Here is a 19,177-nt window from a genome sequence, read left to right as displayed (position 1 = left end):
TTCCGACGGCTCCAACGGCTCCAACGGTTCCGACGGCTCCGAAAAGCTCCGGCTGCCGACTAGTGGCTCCGGACAGCTCCAACAGTTCCGATGGCTCCGACCGGCTCCAGCTGCCGACTAGCGGCTCCGCACTGTTCCGGACGGCTCCGAACGGCTTCGATGGCTCCCGATGGCTCCGGACGGCTATGGTCGGAATCGACGGTTTGAATTTGTCGGAATCGGAGCCAAAGTAGCAATGCTCGGAAGCGATTCCGAGCCGCGGGTGCGATTCCGATGACCCATCACTACTGCAAGACGGGATCAATTAAAGAGTTCATTCAATTCAGTTGTTCTCATAGTTGTGGAACATTTGCTTGGCTCTTTCTTACTGGGGAATAAACTTAATGTGAAGCAAAATGGACTCTGCATCACCCATTTTCGACAAATTAAATAGGAATTTCCGATAGGCCATAGACTTCAATTCTCATCAAATAATGTTCACTTAAAGAAATAGCCAAAAAAGTACCCCACAACTATCAGAACTTCTGAGCATCTCTATACATTGTAATACTTTGTATAAACATACTTTCGGTTGTATTATTGTTTATTATTAATAACACCACATTTTTGCAATGATCATCCAAAACTTCACATTGATGGACCCCTTGGATACCATAGTGGAAGCTTTTATTTGGCGGGAAAGACGGACAAAAGCTTCGATTCATTTGAGCTTCTCAGAGCTTTGTTGGAGAGCTTTTCAAATGAAATAAACAAACCTCTATTAAAACCCATAGATGAAAGAATTCACTAATAGATCAAAGGCCTTCTAAGACATACAATCGTCATCATTCTTTAAGATTTTAGGCAATTTTAGGAAGTTTATGCATGTTTGAATAACATATTCATAAAGTTCGATTTACTGTTGTGTTTACTGTTATTAATCACATTTCGGGAAGATCAAGTACAGTGTAAGTAAAATAATACATTTTATTCTGGACCCATTCCAAAACCATGCTTAAACGTAATACTGAATCTTATGCTGTTTGAAATGAATTTAGCTCCCTTTGACGTCACCGTTACAAGAAATCAGAATCGCACACATACACACCCCAGAATCGATGAAAACAATCACTTATAATTGCGTTTGCAAGAACTCGTTTTTTGCCATTGACCTATTCTGAAGTGTTGTGATCGATGTTGATGAAACACAGTTTTAATAGAATTTTAGAAAGGATGAGTGGTTGCTTTTTTTGTACAAGCGCGCTCGCATATAGATACACCGTCCGTACGAAACCGTTTCTCACTTTGTCATTTAACATTTGCCAAATGCTACGTCATTTGGCGGACCGTGACTAAACAAAAATTCGACTGCAAATCAAAAACCAAAACAAAAAAAAAACTAAACAAACATGTCTCCTTCACGCTTCTTGGCTGCGAGATTGGTTTGTTTTTGCCTTCGAGTGCCTTATACCAAGCTTTGGAGATAAGATAACCTTGCAGCAGTAGCAGCTTATCACATTGAGGTGGAGGAAGAAGATCCGCCAGGGGATGATTCAATCGATCGAGAGCTTTCGGAAGCTCCCAACAGCACCATCGACCACCACCTCGCCCACATCCTCGTGGACGGCCGCTTCCCGTGGATCCTTCAGATCGATCTCCATCTCGTCAAGCTCCAGCAGCGTAGTGCGCTTCGACCGAAGAAACTCTCTAAATCGTTCGTTCAGCACCTTCAGGGTGGCACCGTTGCCACCGTACTCCAGGGGCAGCAGCTCCGGGGACACCTTCGCCCGTAACTCATCCACCGTGCTGTGACACTTTGTAAGAGAAGAAACGCTCATTAAAAACGCATTGTCAACTTGTCACACAGTTATTCAGGTAATAATTACATGAATGCGGGCACGAAGCTTCTCACTCGCGAACGACAAACAGTACTTGCTGATTTGTGCCGCAAACGTGGGCACACTGACGAAATGGTTCTCCTTCAACCGCACCGGCACACAGTTGATTACGCTCCGCAAGTAGCCGGCCAGGTTGTCCAGCGTCCAGCACGTGACGTGTGCCATCGTCATGCCGCCATTGTCGAAGATGTGCGTAAAGCCGGCAATCTGGTTCGCATCCTCGTCCAGCAACGCTTCCGCCACCAGCATGTTCAACCGTATCATCGTGTCCGAGTTGTACCGCTGAGCGTCAAAGTTCCTCACCACACCGAAGATCACAATCCGTCCACTCGCCGGATCACGTCCGATCGGCACCAAACAGCACGCATCCAGCACCGCCCCGAGATCCGCATCTTCCGGATCAAGCCGGGCGAACCAGCGTGGATACGTCTGACGCATGGTCAGATACCGTTCCAGCATCTCGCAAGCCATCGGCACGGAGAACTTTTTCACGCGCAAAAACCGCAACAGAAACCGATCGTCCGTGCGGCACCGGTGGAGTCGCCCATTCTGCCGGATCCACTCACGCATCGCGGCCAGCGATTGGTCGCGCAGCTTGTCCTCTTCCCGCAGTTCCGTGGCCGCAATCTGGTCCAGCTGGCCGGACAGCCCATCGCACGGGAAGAACGTTTCAGCACGTTGGGCCATTTGCGCAAACCGATCTTTTCCGCACGGAACGGAACACACTACTGGGGAGCGCACGGTTCAGCCCGAGAACCCGGCTTGCTGTGTTTGTGTCGGCGCTCTGTTTAATAACATACAACTCTTCCCCCTTCTCAACCTGGCTTCACCGCGGAAACGTCATTCGCGGACGATTACGATGGAGGCAGTGGGTATGTGTTTTTTTGTAATTTTTCGTTTGCCACCCCATGACGGGAGGTAACCGTTGAAATGTGTGCCTGTTGTTGCTGGAGTCGGTGATCGAGCGGATTTTTGAACCCACTTCCAGCTCGCTCACGGGGGTTCACTGAAAGGGGTTTTGGGAGATACATTTAATTGACTGTGTCTGACTGACGCACCCGCGACCCGTTCTCTCTCTCGTACAAACCGGCAGCAAACATATTCGTCCGCCCGCAAGTGACTGTCAATGATGAGCCTGGAGGGAATGAGATGCGGTGAGCTCGGGTTGAAGCAACTGCTGCGTTTATAGTTTATTTGTTTACTTTGGGACGAGGGTGATGGAAAGAGATGGAGACTTTCCGACACACACACACGAACAGGGACGTAAATATCACATCATTGTGAATGATTGCAGAAGAGCGCAATGGGAGAAGATAGATACTACGGCGTTGCTGGCGCGCGTTGAAGGGTTCGTATCACAAATCTCTGCCGTAATGATGGTTGCGATATGACAGTGTGCGTTATTACATTGTTAGAATTATATCACTGTAATGAGATGGTGGTGGGGACACCTATCTGATGGAAGAATGAGTGTGCGTATATCGGAAGGGTAGATCAATTATATGCGCCTCGCAAGATGCTGTTCGATTGTTGTCAAACGGAAACGAACTCTGTAAGGGCGTGACTCTGTACAAGCGTTTAGTGTATAGGAAGGTAGAGCATACTTAAAATAAATAAATAGAGATCATCAGAACACAAAACGACCTTGAAAAGATGTAGTATGTTCTCGAGTGAATTGAATAATGCCATCAGATTGCATACCTTTGGGCGTGTTTGAGCTTCGTATTGCATACCTTGTAGCAAGTGCACCTCAAAGGTAGGCAATGCGTATTTCAAACCATTCCTCTTAATGTTTAACAACTTTCAGTTACTTTTATGAGTAGTTTGAACCAAATCCGAGTTCGTTGCATAATCCCTGTAAACCTTTTTCTCGGTATTTGTCAATTTATACCCGATTTTAGCCATAAAGGCAAACTCCTCTAGGCAATTGATCGAGCATTGTCTTCTAGTCTAGTTCACGGAAAAACTCTTTAAAGGTTTTAGGCATCGAACAGATTATACATGTTATCCGTTTACGCTAACATCCATTCCAGTCATGCAATCACAATTTGGAAACACTCCCGAAACACACGAAAGAAACTCTCCTATTTCCTTTTCCCAAAAACGCATATACACAAAGCAAACGAGACACAGATGAATGTCATTCATCAAGACAGGAATGTGTACGGGGTGCACCGCGGTGAAATAGACAATCCAACGACACCTCGAACACGGCGCATACAATGGCCGACGAATGTCAAAATTGGCCGTGGGGACAATCGACACCATCGCGCGGTCTGCATGTCTGGAGAAACCGATCGTAAACAAAGACCGATTGATAGGTACTATTTGGAGGCTGTTAAATCATACCCGAACCCGTGTGGATGGTGTTTGAGAGGCGTTGCTGTGTTCCAGCTATGATTGATTGGAGAGCAGCTGCTGCTGCTGCAGGCGACAAACGCACATTTTTCAAACGTTTTTTTTTGGTTTTGAGTGTTTTATTATAATCATTTTATTCGTGAGCTCGTTACAGCGGCCCTTTTCTGCAGATACCTTAGTGCAGCTAACTTCTAATACCCTAAAGAGTGGAATAAAACCGACTCGGTATGTGGTAGACACCGTGCACAAAACGGATGGAAGGTGAGTTATGCTTTCCAAAACAGCTAATCACTAAACATAATACAATACAATACAACCCTATGAGCCTACCGATATGATACCGTCGCGATGGAGATGGGAAGTGGCGTGTGGAAGAGAGTTGGAACCGGAAATACACTTATAAATAACGTAAACGTTGCGCATGCAACAGACACGCTAGTCGATGTCCAGCTTGCGGAAGCTGCCCACCATCCCCGCGTCGATACCGCCCGGCGCACAGCCGGTCTTGCTCCACACGGAGGAAAACTTGGCCACATCAATCTCCATCTGGTCGAGCAGCTGCAGCTCGTCGCGGCTTTCGCGGATGCGCTTGCTGTACACGTGCGTGAGGGCTTTCGGTTCTTCGGTTTGATCGGTGTACTCCGTTGGTAGCAGCGTCTTGCCCAGGTAGCTTACCGCCTCATTAATGGTTTTGTGGAACTGTTGAGGGAAACAAAGGAAGAAACATAACATGTTTGTTAGTCAATATCGCTGGCAAGGGTTTACGTCATTTTCAATTCAATGGACCAAGCTTAATAGGATGTCTTTTCACCGCCAGACACATAAAAAACCAACATACACGTGTCTGGTCGATGGGTGGGCGAATTAGTTGCCCAAAAAGTCAATGTTCCCGCGAACGTCACGGGATATTTTATCTTAAAACTGGTTTCTGCGTCTAGATCGTGTTCTTTACAGATCTCGCAACAAATATAATGCGCGAACGGCGATACCGGTCCTGGACGATCTTCATTGGTTGACTCCCAGTTTGGGTTGTTTTCGCGTGTGGATGATAACTTTTATGATCAAGCTGAGGTGAGGTGACCTGCCTTCCCAAAACTAACGTGTGGCATTGATTTACAACTTAAACTGCTGATTATTATAGCTAATTCAGCCTCTGGGACTTCCATACTAAGTTTAGGGACGTCATTGGAGTTCAAATCAAAGGTTTTCGTTAGTCATTTTTAAAGCTAACCTTTCATTTAACAGCAAACCAAATCAAAGGAAATTGCCACACAAACCATCTCCTTTACGATGTTTTGCAGACGCTCTGCCAAGCCGTTATCAGTTTAGTCTCATTGGAAAACCCCTACTAATGTTGATTTGCAAAGGCACATTAGACAGTTTTTTGTCGGTACCGAATTTGGATTTCTCTGTGCATACATTATGTATATTAGTCACTCCGATTTAGAAATCGAACTGTCTTCTGGGAGCTTGGAGATGGTCCCCATATCCATTTACTTTTCTTTCTCTCTTTCGACGACACGCGGGCAAGCAATTTCGCCAATTTAGCAACATCCTCCAAGAGGTTTCTCTTTCTCCAAAAAAGCATAAACTCGCATGATCGCATGATCGGATCTGCTTGATCGGATGATTTGAAATGTCAACGTCTAGCCCCCCCCCCCACACACACAAGCCAATTTCCACCCAACAGGGCCGGACATTGCAACTTCTTGGAGGGCGTTGGAGGGGTTGAGAGAATTCCCAACTCAATCCACAACTCAAACCACACCAAAACGTTAGTTAGTTTGGAGGCCTTTTGTCACGTTCCACGGAGTCAGCGGCGTTGCGTAAGTACCGTTTTTCCGATTGCGCCAAACATTGTGGTGGCCTACAAATCTTCAAAGCGTCTCATTTCTTCTCACACTGTCCACACACACACACACACACACACCGGCACCCAAAAAAACCAACCCCGCACATGAATTCACAAACGGTCACAACAAAACGCAGGCGCTCCAAATTCGGAAAGGTGTGAACCGCACTGCACTGCGTCTTTATCGCCGGCCCAAGGTTCGTTGTGGTCGTCACCCATTGTCATCCGCTACTACTTACAAAGAACCGATGCTTCAGCTTGGGGCTGACGTAGGCAAACAGCAGATCCACGATGGATGCGGCCACCTTCGGCAGCCGGATGACGTGAATTTCCCGGCAGCGGATCGGCAGCAGGTGGTTGATGTACGGCCCAATGTTGCGCATCTCGCTCAGCCGGAACAGCGTGAAGTGTGCCATCGATGCTTCGTAACAGTCCACGATCAGTACCACGCCGGCCACCTGCACCATCTCGTCGCAGGACAAAATCTCCATGTTCATATGCAGAAACCGTATCAGATCCTCCAGGTCGTACTTGTCCACGCGGAAGTTGCGCGACTTGATCAGTATCACGATCTGGCCCTTGGCGTCGAACCCGAGCACGTGGAACACCTCCTCCTCGCCGAGCGCCACCATCGTCTTCTCGAACGGGTCCAGCCCCTGGAACCAGTGCGGGAACGTCTGGCGAAGGGCTAGATATCGTTCCAGCATTTCGCACGCCTTCGGGATGGAGAACTTGCGCTGGCGCAGAAAGCGCAGCAGAAACACGGCATCCGTGCGGCAGCGGCGGATGTACGGATGCTTCGCTATCCACTGGCGCATCTGATCGATGGCCTGCTTGCGGATGTGATCGTCCTCGCGCAGCTGGTCCGCCGCCAGCTTCCGGTACTGCTCGGGCAGGCTGCACCGATACTCGTCGAACTTTTCCGGACACTTCTCGACACCGTACGTGACCGTCATGATGCTGTTGCTGGTGCTGTGTTGTGTTGTTCCTGTTGTGTTCACGATCACCTCCAAACACCAACTGACACTGACGGTCGGTGCGCTCGGTCTGCGAAAGCTTACAGCCCAATCGTCGTCGGGGTGGAAGAATAACGCACTTTCCCTTTCCACCGCAGAGAGGCACGGCACGGCACGGCGTGGCCAGGTAGTCGCAGGTTGTGCTTGTCCGTCTTTCTTTGTCTTCTGTTTCGCGTTGGCTCGGGATCTATTGTCGAACCATCGAACTTCTTCGTCTTTCCATCGTTTCCATCACGTGGAGCAACTGGTTTTCGGAACGCCGAGCGCCGGATGAGACGGTTCGTCTTCATGCGACATGCTTGGCGAGGGGGTCTTTGAAAATCGGGAGCAAAAGAGTCTGTCCGGGAGAGGTTGGGGTAGCTTAGTCAGTGTCCAAAAAGTTGGACACTCCGCACGATGCCATATGGTAAAACTATACCACAATCAACGCTTGGCTAACACACTTTGCCGTTGGCGTAGCCTTGTGCCGAAATGCAAAATCCATCGAACTGGCGGTTTGGCAATCAACGGGGGTGCCACACTGTTTATTGGGATCAAAACGCGCAGATAGCAAACGCAAATGCGCGTTCCGTTCGTTACGCCCGAACGAAGCGTTGGAAAGACCGTTTCGCAGTCGCACAAGTTCACCCTTTTTGGCCAAACCAGAAAGAAAAGGCCCGTTTGACCTTTGCATTGATTCCATTCCCATTGGCACAGGGCCCCCGGGAAGCAGGCACGCGCGGTCAAGCTGGTTTCAAAGGATGCAGCAGTAACAGCAGCAGCAACCAAATTCAAGGTCCTGTTTGGTGCCACTAAGCAAAGGTAAACCAGTATACCAGCCTTTAAGACCCTGCAGCGGGACTTTCCGGGGTTTGGTTGTCACTAGCGCACTAGTCACCCAGCATTCCGACAAGCGTATGATCTCTTTTCGACAACATTAGCATCATAGACAAACAGCGTTTGTTTTCGTGGGACGAGGAGCTCGTGTTGTTGGATGTCCGTGTCCGGCTTAATGGATCTTTTAAACATGCAAACAAGGCTGCGTTGTGTAGCTCCTCGTATGCCGAGAATATTGAAAACACACACACACGCACACACCGATCACGATGGTAAAGGATAGCGAAACTATTAACGAGATGGTCAACCGTCCAGCGTCGTCACAGATAAGTGTGTGAAGGACAGAGAGTTCGACTTCGCATCGGCAGAATAGGTGAGGGCCTTTCTTTTACGCCGCACTTCGCACAGGATATGGCTCGGGTTCGGTGGCAGGTTAAAGTGGTTACACCGTAGGGTTTGGCCCTCTGTAACAGAAGATCGTACTGTCCTATGCTGCCGACACACACACACACACACACACACACACACACACACACACACACACACACACACACACACACACACACACACACACACACACACACACACACACACACACACACACACACACACACACACACACACACACACACACACACACACACACACACACACACACACACACACACACACACACACACACACACACACACACACACACACACACACACACACACACACACACGTGAAGGTATTGCATAAGCTCAATCTCATGACTGCGAAATCGATGGCTGTGTTAAGTTGACTGTTAAGACGCAGCTTTTCTGTATCGTCATCGCTTTGTGCAACCATCCACACACAATTGGGGGCTTCTGTTTTCTGCTCTGGATCCGCAATCCGCTTGTAACGCAGGAGGAGTCACCGTCGTCTGCGTCTTTTAATTACGCTTTTTTTAGTGGGTTTTAAGCCACAACGACCCGATCGTAATAGATACACACAACACAAAGCACAATTTGCCTGTTGCGAGAGCAAACGTTGTCGATCGTTTTGGATCGTTAGATTAGGGTTTTGTTTGCGGTTCATGTTTGAGATGGGAAACTGTGTTGACGTGGAAAGCTGTAGAAAGCTTTAGGCAAACTATTTTCGTCGTAGTTGAACAGCCACAAAACACAAAACACCTTACACCGAAAGGGGCGATGATGGCGTCACGCAACTTCCTTATATCACAACACCGATCCCCGCATGTCGTCGTACCCGACTCGATCGATCGAACACTAGAAAGCTGTTAACCCGGTAGCGGCATCTTGTTGACTGAAGTTCTCAGCGCACATTTCTGGAGCAAGCCCGATTTCACCCCGAGACCCGAGCCCCAAGATCCAACCAACACGCGCGCAAAACCAATCATTATCATATAATTGCAAATGAGCGTGTGAAACATGGACCTGCATTAGACAATTAGCAAAGGTGGCGGCCCCGTCCCGGCTCAGGTCAGCGCAAAAAAAAAAAAAAACTGGGGCTGGAAAGATCGCACTAACCTGCTCCCCGGACGCTGGACGCTGCCACAGTTTGGCTCGAGCCACGGTTCTAGCAACACCAGCGATTAGAAGGAACCCTCACAGCATTCTGTGACAGTGTACGCAGCGCGCTCAAATTGTACCTCGAAAGGTGTTACTTCCTCCCGAAATCACATCATGCACTACGAAGACGTGATGGACAAACGTCCTCGAACGTACGCACCGTATCGGACGACATTGGACGAGCGTGACTTGGTGCGGGCCGCGGAAGAGCTGCACGAAAACGAGGACACGCGCGAATCATCCCTTGCGCTGATGCGTGAGTTTATCGCGAAACATCCGCAAATCGTACGCTGCCGGACGGATCCGGTGTTTCTGTTGCGGTTTTTGCGGTACAGGAAGTTTAACGTCAACGATGCTTGCGCAACGCTGGAAGGCGGATTGGCGTTTCTGATGCGCATGCGAACACTGTACGGTGCGGAGGTGAGCAGCTTCCATCCCAACGTGCAGCGTATGGTGGAGCTGGATGCGATCGTACCGCTTGGGCAGGACCGACAGCGACGTACGGTCATACTGGTGCGCGTGGGTGCAATGGATCCGAAAGAAACGACCGCACTGCTGCAGATGAGGCTCGGTGCGCTCGTCATTAACACGTGCCTGGAGTACGAGCGGACACAGGTGCACGGGACGGTATGGGTGGTGGACTGTTCCGGCATGACGATGGCACATGTGGGGATGTGGGGCCTGAGCGAAGTGAAGATGATGGCCGACTCCATCAACGAGGTCGTGACGATGTTCGTGAAGGAGGTGCACATGGTGAAGGTGCCGAGGATCACCTGGATGCTGCTAGACTTGCTGCTGCCCTTGTTGAGTCCGAAAATAAGGGACCGATTCAAGGTACACCATGTCGTTTCCATGTGAACTTGTGAACTCCATAAGCCACCTGTTTCTAACTATGTTTCTTCTTCTTCTACTCTTCGCAGTTCCATCGCACCGAACAAGAACTACACAGTGCGATCGATCAAACGCTCCTCCCGACGACGTGCGGTGGGCAGCAAAGCTTGAAGCAAGCTACGGACAACTTTCGCGACATGTTCGAGAAGCAAACGAAATGGTTCAAGCTCGAGGAACAGTTCCTGATGGATCTTTCCATACCGGCGCCAGGTAGTTCGGGCTCATCAGCACGCACCGCCCATCGCAACGAGTTCCCCGGCGAGGAGTCGATGGTTGGAAGCTTCCGGAAGTTGACCGTCGATTGAGCTCGACCATCGCCGGAGGGTACTCGGGTGTTCGGTCTTCCAATCCGGTTACGTAGCATTCCGGAGAACCAGATGGTCGTCATTGGTGCACGGTACGGTGAAGAATCTACTACCAAAGAGTAAGTCAATTAGCAGCAACAGCAGCAGCACCACCACGACCCTTAGAACCGGGCCGGTGTCATAACGTGGGCTTGCGCTCGGGTCGGTCAGAGTTTACATCTTAGATAATTGCGATCGATATACCTGATCGCAGTAGTGTGAAGGTGTGTTTGCGTGCCGTTGCGTGCCGTATATGTTGATAAGTTGCATTCTAGCGTTGTATTTTGTTGTTCTGTTCACAAGGAAGTGGCAATTGTAACAATTTTAAGACAATAAGAAATGAACGTTCACACTACAAATGTTGATGCACCTTAGCGCTAGGGCTTGTTAGATTGTAAGCGTTGCTTTCCGCATGGTGATTGTAAACACTTTCTTCAATTAGCATCGATAACAGACAATAAACGATTAATTGCATTCCGATAGTGAATGGGACCTATTCGTAGGCAACAAAATGCCTGCAATCATTCAGCCTGTAATCGTGTGGTTGGGTGTAATTACCGTGCTCACAGTCTCACGACCGATCATTGATATGCATCGACAAGCGGTGCCGGTGAAGAAATGCAATCCGCGCGCATTCTCCTAATGGCTAGACCCACTAGACACTAGAATTAGCGTCCGAAGCGTGGACACGTCCCGTCGGCCAAACCCCTTCTTTGTTGCGTTACGCCTCTGTAACTGACCTTGACTACAACAGTTTGTTGATGAAATTCCGTACCTCGCTGACAAGCCGTTTGGACGTTCCGATGATGCTGGGGCAGGTGCAGCATTTCACCATCCGTAGCCGAGCGACTCTGACCTTCGAAACGTAACGCCCGAACCATAGCCTACCGCAAAACTGACATATTCCATCGCCGTATCATCGCCGTTCGCGATATCAATCATACGTAACTTAACGAAACGAGACTCTGCCTCTTCTAACACGCAGCAGTGATGACAACAATCAGTTTGAATAAAAAAAAACTCGACTTGTGCCATCACCAACACCGCCGTCGGCTATTTCCGAGGGGAGGTAGAAACGAGCGAGGTTTAATTTATGAACTAGCGAAAAGCACACATTTTCCAACCGGTCATTTCGAAAAACCGAAACTACGCTTGAGTAAGCGGCAGCCAAAAATATCAACCACGGGGTGAAAAAAAAAATCTCTCCTCAAACAAACAGACATTTTCGTCTCGGATATGGCAATCGTCTTGCGGGGTGCCCTCCACTGTCTGGTGGTAGCCCTTATGTCGTTAGGTTTGATCCGCCCGAAGGTCAGACGATCGTAGATAGAATGCACTTTTCCAATCAGTTTTCGGCGCGAGGGTGATAATCGAGTTTGTGCAAGTTTGAGGCGTTCCGAAACTCATTGGCTATGATTAAATCGTGTCACGATTCGGCCAGACAGTTGATTTGTTTCGTTGGTGTTGATTTAATTTTGCAACGGAACGTGGTGAAGGGGAGAGAATAAATAATATTTAATTAGTTTAACTATGCTGTACCAGAGAAGTAAACAAATTTATGCTCATAATGAATCTCATAATTTATAATGTTAATTTTGATAGCTTTCTAAGTTATAAAACTAAAAATTAGTCAAAACATTAACAAATAAAATTCATGGGTGAAATGTAATGGTACTAATCTGAAAATAGCGTTGAACATCATAACCACAGCAAATGTGTTTCGTGTACCATCACCTTCATCATTCACTAGCAACGCTTCATTGCGCATGACCGAGCGTCTACGTTTTTATATGGCTTTGAGCGCCCCTTCACCATCGGCGGTTCCATAGTGTAGCGGTTATCACGTCTGCTTTACACGCAGAAGGTCTCCAGTTCGATCCTGGATGGAACCAAGAAGTCTTTTTACCCCACTCCGCACGGTTTCTATTTTTCCCTACGTATTGTTGCCACTTCTCTTCTTAGTATCGTGTGATTTTATCGTTTTTCTTATGCAAATTACTTTTTTAAGGTTACTCCACACTTGACACACTCGATGACAAATGTGTTACGCACCCCGCATAGATAGAAAAACAATTTGTCAGCAAGGCAAACGTTTTGCACCGATCTGTCGGAGATTGGCGTGAAACATTTCACCTTCGCGTGTCTCGTGTGTGCCGTCTTTCGTACAATTCTATGCTAATCAACCTGTAACCAGCAAGCGCTTGGGTAGCACAAAAAGCGGATTGCATTCTAAAACTGGGGGATACAGGAAATGCAAGAAAAACAACAGTGTGTGCTGCATTCTTCTAACTTGCGAGAAAAGAGATCAGAAGCTGAGGCAAATTGTTGTGTGATTGTTGTATCAGATCTTTTGCTATATACTCCGTCGTCATGTCTAACCACTAAAACAGACATTTATGATTGATGTTTGCCGTGTATTGTGTTTGTCTAATTGTTTGCAGTTTTTTGCTTTCATCTTGCACCGCATCTCCCCTGTCTCAGTTGTCAGATGTTTTTTGTTGATCTTCCGCTTGTTTGGTCTTAACTTTTGCTATCGTAAACGTGCGAGGTCGAGACTGTGTTGATACACAGCAGAAGGTCTTTTGATGTTTGAAACAAATGTTAGAAGACCAACGATGTCAAGGAAACGTTGCACAAGATGTGCTATTTTTCCTAAATTTCTTACACAACCACTAACTTAGAGGAAATTAAAGCCCATATCCAATATTTACAAAATCAAGCGTCTTAGCGCTACATTGTCAAACGGAAAAAATGAAAATTAATCGGTTGCTGCATGCTTCATTTGCTCCCATTTCCGGGGTCACGCAGCTCGTTGCCGGATGATGGGTTTAATATCGTTCGTTCCAATTACTTTTGCCGATTAAACGATTAAGCTACTACCCTTCGTAAAACAGAGCACGATCGCTATAGCTCGAAACGCTCTGCAGCAGTAGCAGCATCGCAACACAAGCGATCGATTGAGTTAGAAATGTAATTAAACGTCCCAGAGTCGGGTGAGTTGAGCCATTTTTTAAGGGCGTCAAGAATTGTGACATCACACTCACCACGATCGCGCTACTTGCTGGGGAAGTGCAGCGTGCTGTCACTTAATATCGGGCCGCGATTAATCGCATCATAATCGCGCGCGCCCTTAATTCAATTAGTTCATCACGATCTTCAGCAGCAGCAGTAGTGGAGAGGCTGCTGCTGCAAGTGTTTTAGGCCTTTTTTCTTCCCTTTGCAAAGGGCTGAGAATGAATGGTGGTGTTACACTTTCCCTTTCCTCCAACGTGTGTTTGTTGTGCGCGATTCGATGTGTTTTAATGCAAGCGTTTAATTCGATCGTATCAACGTTTCAACACCCCGCGCACGTTACGTTGCTCTTCGTAAAAGGGGTTTGAGCAGTGAGAAAAGAAGCAGCGATCTCTGGTAGGCGATGCTGGGGTAAAAGGATGCGCACGGGAAAAGAGGAGAGGGGGGATGGAAGTAGGCAAAAAGAAATGCTGTGCCACTCAAACAGAATGCGCTCTAAATATGGTGATGAAAACTGAGCCATTCAATCGAGTTTTAGAACAACACACCCTACACGACCGGGCGAACGAGATATCATAAACCAGACGTTGTTGTTTGGGCCAGAAGCAACGGCAGCAAACGGGAATGATTTTTGAATTAAGTGATGACTCTTTGCCACTCTTTTCAGTGTGAACGGTTTTAATTAGTTCTGATCAATTATTGCGCTTAGGGACGAACCAGGCAAGCCCTTTGGAAGCAGATGCCACACCACAAGAGATGGGGACGCGTGCTTTGACACCGCATAGAGCCGTAAAAGGGCATGGTGTATTTCAAAATTTGACACTAATTGCGCGATTCAATCAAGACGCATCAAGTGTTGAGGAAGGGCTAGCGTAACGCACCAGATCATGGGAAATGTTCTTTGTGGTAAGTAAGCAAAACGTGTGTAAAGCTGAACGTTACATTTCCTTTAAAAGACTAAAAGACTATTGATTCGTTTCGTATAAAAAAATAAACACATCACAAGATACAAGCAAAACATCGCTGAAATTATATACAACGAATCGTCACTTGTCAAAAAGAAACACTCTGGTTCCATCCAGGATCGAACTGGAGACCTTCTGCGTGTAAAGCAGACGTGATAACCGCTACACTATGGAACCACCCATGCTCTCCCTGCACTTACAACCGTTCAGTTTCGCCCGTGCCTCTTTCACGCGTACCTTTCCATTCAATTATCAGCTACACACAGAGACACGACTTGCGCGAATCAACATCCTCCCAGGATGCCAGAGGCAAGTACACTCTTGTCCAAAATCTGGCGGCAAAGAAACAATCCGACTGATAGGGGATGGGCGCGCGGCCGTCACACGATTCAATCTGTTTCGGAAGCAACATCCAACCCCAGGGGTCAATGTCACATTCTGGGGGATAGGCGGGAACGTATTTCCCTCTAAAGGTTGACGTTAAAATAGGTCCCTAATAAACGGTTGAGTATGAAGATAGATCAGGACACATTTCAGCTACACGTTAGATCATTATTTATAAATGACTACGTACGATTTTGGAAAATGATTGTTCGAATATGTGTTTGTTCCTCCACATCATCTTTCTATTGAGATTGTTGTTCTTTGGGCGAGATTTGATTTGTGTGTCGTCGTCGTCGTCGTGTTTGGCTGGAGGAATTCTTCTTCCAACGGTTCTGCCGTTCCGTTCAAGTAGAGTAGTTAACCGATGAGCTAATAATGCGCGCGCAAAATGATAACGCACGCGTTCGAACGCTGTTAGACGGGGTCTCTGTGTGTTTGTTTCCTTGCATATATTGCACGGTGTTGTCCTCTTATCAGCGACTTTAGAGACATGTACACGCGTATTTAGACCACCGGGTTAATGTTAATCGGGTAACGTACGGAAAGATTGGTTTTAAAAAGGCTTGCGATTCCCATGTGTTTCTGAACAGCGTGAAGAGTTGGACGAGAACATGGAAAATAGATCTACGTCATTGACAGAGAACACTTTCTAGGATGACTACTATTACAAAGGGTTCAATATCCCCATTAAACAGTTTCTCAGATATTGGCCATCTCTCATACCGTTTGTCTTAAGTTGTGTGTGGACTTATGATTGTCCTTATTGGATTTAATTGAAATATGACCAGAGTCCCAATACGAAACGCATCTGAATTTATAATGTAACAGTAACGATCGCATTCGATCGTGTGTCACATTTTGATTCCCAGCATTCGCTACCACGAGAGGTTCCTGTTCATTGAGGTTCTCGGAGTCGTAGGGGAAAACAAGCGCGAGTATTAATTGCTGAGACTTCATCACTTGGGAGAGAAGAAGCGATGGCTAATGCAGCATAGCTCAGTACCATAGAGTTCTTGGTATGCTGGGCCCTTGCACGATCGAACAGCTCCGAGAGACATGAGAGCAATCTTTCGACTAGGGGTGGCTTCTGGAGTTCTCTGCAGCCTCCAGGTTTGAAATCGCATCCCATGTGCCAATCACTTGCCGTCGGACTGTTCCCCGGAACGGTCGCATCTTGGGCCTGCCGGATTGTGTTGGGACCTTCTTCTTAGATGGTAGTGTCATAGAGCCCGCGCTTCCGGTGGCAGATGGAATCAATCAGCCTTTGATCGGCCGCTGTCGCTGTGTGGAAAAAAATCGTCTGATGACTTTAGTCTGAAACGTGTAAAGTGAGAGAAGTAAAGGGCCCGCCGTGTGTGAACGCATCTAAAGTTACCCACACGTATTCTATTCGTGATCCGTATTCTATTTCGTGAAGTGTTCAAGACGTTCTTCCTCGCTCGAGAGGTGAATGGATTGAAGTGGTGTTTGAAAATTTCTTTTCGGTGCCAGTGCGTGCCGTTTTCAGTTGGAGTGTATATTGTTGAAGGTGTTGAAGTGAACGAACGACTTGTTAGTTAAATTAGTTTCCTTTTCTACAGATCCGTTCTCGTACACCGCTGTGTTACGCAACCGAGAAGAAGTGTTCATAACGAGTGTGAGAAAACAGTGATGTTTGAACAAAAGTTCAGTGCAAATCTAATGTAAATTTACATTAAAACAACACATCCTGGAACGTGACGGAAGCAATAGAAATTAAGCTAATACTCACTGTGGTGACGACATCAAATGGAGCGCCCTACGCGCTGGGCGCTAGTATTGTTTGCGCTTTGCGCAACAGCGGCACACTCGGCAGTTTTAACTTCTGTAAGTGTAATTAAAGCATAAAATTTTATATATTGAACATTTCTGAAGTCCACCGCAACATTTTGGTTGAGGTTGGTTGGTTTATATAGGTAGTTGAATCGCCCTCCATCACAGCTGTTTCCGTGGTGTAGTGGTTATCACATCCGCCTAACACGCGGAAGGCCCCCGGTTCGATCCCGGGCGGAAACAGAGAAACTTTTTTGTGGCCGCCACACTCTTGCTCTCGTGATAATTGTATTTTAGTAATCGCGTTTGGCTGGCTGGTTCCTTCCTAAATGGAAACATTTTCTTAGCAATGTGATCTTTTTACGTACTTGTCCTACTTTCGGCTGTTTTATAGCTCTAAATTAATCTTCGAGGCCTTGTCTTGCGTTTTGTTCGAACTGTGCGTTGTACAGTTGCGAAAAAACGAAGTAGCGTGTATTAGACGAATGTGTTCGGGTAGAATAAAAAAAAGTGAGTTCCTGAACTGATAACACATGATAGACTGATGCTCTACATTGTGGACATGTTGCAGAACACACTCCATAATACCAGACTGGTCCGCAATGAAATTGGTCGTCGATTGTAGTTGCAAGAGAGTCTAGGCTTGGAAAACAAATTGATGGTCATTAGTTCTATAACGAGTTAATGGTGCATTCAGAAGCATATCTGTGTATAGTAATCTCTTAACGCATAGTTCATTCTTTCCTGCGCTAATAGTTCATTCTTTCCCAACCCTCCAGAACCCGTCCGAAGAACTCTCCAAATCAATCGATATAGACAACAGCCCCCTTTCTAGAGTGAAGAGGAATGGAAATATTCGCGGAAAGTACGTATCATTGGGAAGCTAGTAAAGGTCTAATATCTAACTAATAACAAAAACACAATCGTAAAACTAGTTTCAGAGGCCAAACACAATCACAGTATCTTCATTTTGGCAATAGTCAAGATGGTAAAGCTGAAGCCGAGGCAACACAACATAGCTCCAGAGCGGTAGTTGGTAAGAGTGTTCCTTTGATTCCATAAAACAAATGTTGAACGAGTGAAACTGATTTGTTTGTTATTATGTAGTCGGTTCCAATGGTATGGGACAAGCGCAGAGCCAATCGCTTGGCGGTGATTGCAGCTCCTGCTATGGATCGGTTGATGGTGGAGGCAGCTACATCTATGGTATGAATGGCAACGCTGACAAAAGCCTATTGAACCTTACTGAAGATGTTGCGTTTTTCTCTTAGATAGCAGACCCGATCCGCTAAAAGTGCCGGTGGATAAGTTGCGTCTGCCAGATGCATACGAACCAGGAACCAACGGACATTCGATGAGACCAGGCGGTAGTGGTGGACTGGATGGCTATGGACGTCCAGGAGGTGCAGGAAGTTACGACGGTAGACCTGGCGGCAGTCCTGGCACTGGTGGAGCTGTATTGGATGCGTACGGACGACCAGTGGGCAGCTTTGACGCACACGGAAGACCTATTGGCGGTTCGGGTATGGGAGGCAATGGTGCGGGCAGTCATGGACGGCCAGGGCATGGTGGATCAGGATTTGACGCTCAAGGAAGGCCTATGGGATCCGATGTAGGAGGATATGGCAGGCCATCAGGAGGCCCTGGAACAGATGGATCTGGTGTTGATGCTCATGGAAGACCTATCGGGGGTCCTGGCACTGGTGGATCAGGCGTCGATGCTCATGGAAGGCCTATTGGAGGATCTGGTACAGGAGGACCAGGTTTTGATGCTCACGGAAGACCTATGGGAGGTCCTGGTACTGGAGGACTAGGTGTTGATGGTCATGGAAGGCCTGTTGGTGGTCCAGGAACAGGTGGACCAGGTGTCGATGCTCATGGACGACCGATTGGAGGATCTGGAACTGGAGGGCAAGCTGTTGATGCTCATGGTAGACCGATTGGCGGACCTGGAACAGGTGCATCTGGAGTTGATGCCCATGGAAGACCGATTGGAGGACCTGGTACAGGTGGATCTGGAGTTGATTCCCAAGGAAGACCGATTGGAGGACCTGGTACAGGTGGATCTGGTGTTGATGTGCATGGACGACCGATTGGAGGACCTGGAACAGGAGGATCTGCAGTTGATGCACATGGAAGACCGATTGGAGGTCCTGGAACGGGAAGGCCCGGTGTTGATGCTCATGGAAGACCGATTGGAGGACTTGGAACTGGAGGACAAACTGTCGATGCCCATGGAAGACCGATTGGGGGGCCTGGAACTGGAAGACCTGGAGTCGATACTCATGGGAGACCGATTGGAGGGCCTGGAACTG

At 47.6% G+C, this 19,177-nt stretch overlaps 3 protein-coding genes and 3 non-coding genes across 6 annotated transcripts; 3 read left to right on the top strand and 3 right to left on the bottom strand.

Moving 5' to 3' along the window:
- Nucleotides 1–952: 952 nt before the first annotated feature.
- Nucleotides 953–2,882, bottom strand: LOC5667212 (retinaldehyde-binding protein 1). Its single transcript, XM_001687900.2, has 2 exons — nt 1,866–2,882; nt 953–1,793 (listed from the first exon to the last, which is right to left on the bottom strand). The coding sequence occupies exons 1-2, from the start codon at nt 2,562–2,564 to the stop codon at nt 1,533–1,535; spliced, it is 960 nt and encodes a 319-aa protein (XP_001687952.2). The 5' UTR covers nt 2,565–2,882; the 3' UTR covers nt 953–1,532.
- A 1,447-nt stretch (nt 2,883–4,329) lies between these two features.
- On the bottom strand, nt 4,330–8,392 carry LOC1269825 (alpha-tocopherol transfer protein-like). The gene is made up of 2 exons (XM_308475.5): nt 6,327–8,392; nt 4,330–4,934 (listed from the first exon to the last, which is right to left on the bottom strand). The coding sequence occupies exons 1-2, from the start codon at nt 7,041–7,043 to the stop codon at nt 4,671–4,673; spliced, it is 981 nt and encodes a 326-aa protein (XP_308475.4). The 5' UTR covers nt 7,044–8,392; the 3' UTR covers nt 4,330–4,670.
- Nucleotides 8,393–9,507: 1,115 nt separating this feature from the next.
- On the top strand, nt 9,508–10,686 carry LOC1269826 (retinaldehyde-binding protein 1). The gene is made up of 2 exons (XM_308476.5): nt 9,508–10,309; nt 10,396–10,686. Exons 1-2 carry the CDS (start codon nt 9,590–9,592, stop codon nt 10,669–10,671), a joined length of 996 nt encoding a protein of 331 aa, XP_308476.5. The 5' UTR covers nt 9,508–9,589; the 3' UTR covers nt 10,672–10,686.
- A 1,843-nt stretch (nt 10,687–12,529) lies between these two features.
- Trnav-uac (transfer RNA valine (anticodon UAC)) lies at nt 12,530–12,602 on the top strand. Its single transcript has one exon. It is a non-coding gene; the product is annotated as a tRNA-Val (tRNA).
- A 2,189-nt stretch (nt 12,603–14,791) lies between these two features.
- On the bottom strand, nt 14,792–14,864 carry Trnav-uac (transfer RNA valine (anticodon UAC)). Its single transcript has one exon. It is a non-coding gene; the product is annotated as a tRNA-Val (tRNA).
- Nucleotides 14,865–17,032: 2,168 nt separating this feature from the next.
- On the top strand, nt 17,033–17,105 carry Trnav-aac (transfer RNA valine (anticodon AAC)). The gene has a single exon. It is a non-coding gene; the product is annotated as a tRNA-Val (tRNA).
- The last annotated feature ends 2,072 nt before the right edge of the window (nt 17,106–19,177 follow it).

Source organism: Anopheles gambiae, chromosome 2 (assembly GCF_943734735.2).
Source record: "Anopheles gambiae chromosome 2, idAnoGambNW_F1_1, whole genome shotgun sequence".
Lineage (NCBI taxonomy): Eukaryota > Metazoa > Arthropoda > Insecta > Diptera > Culicidae > Anopheles > Anopheles gambiae.
The sequence above is the reverse complement of the archived record's forward strand: the minus strand, read 5'-3'. Positions and strand labels throughout refer to the sequence as shown.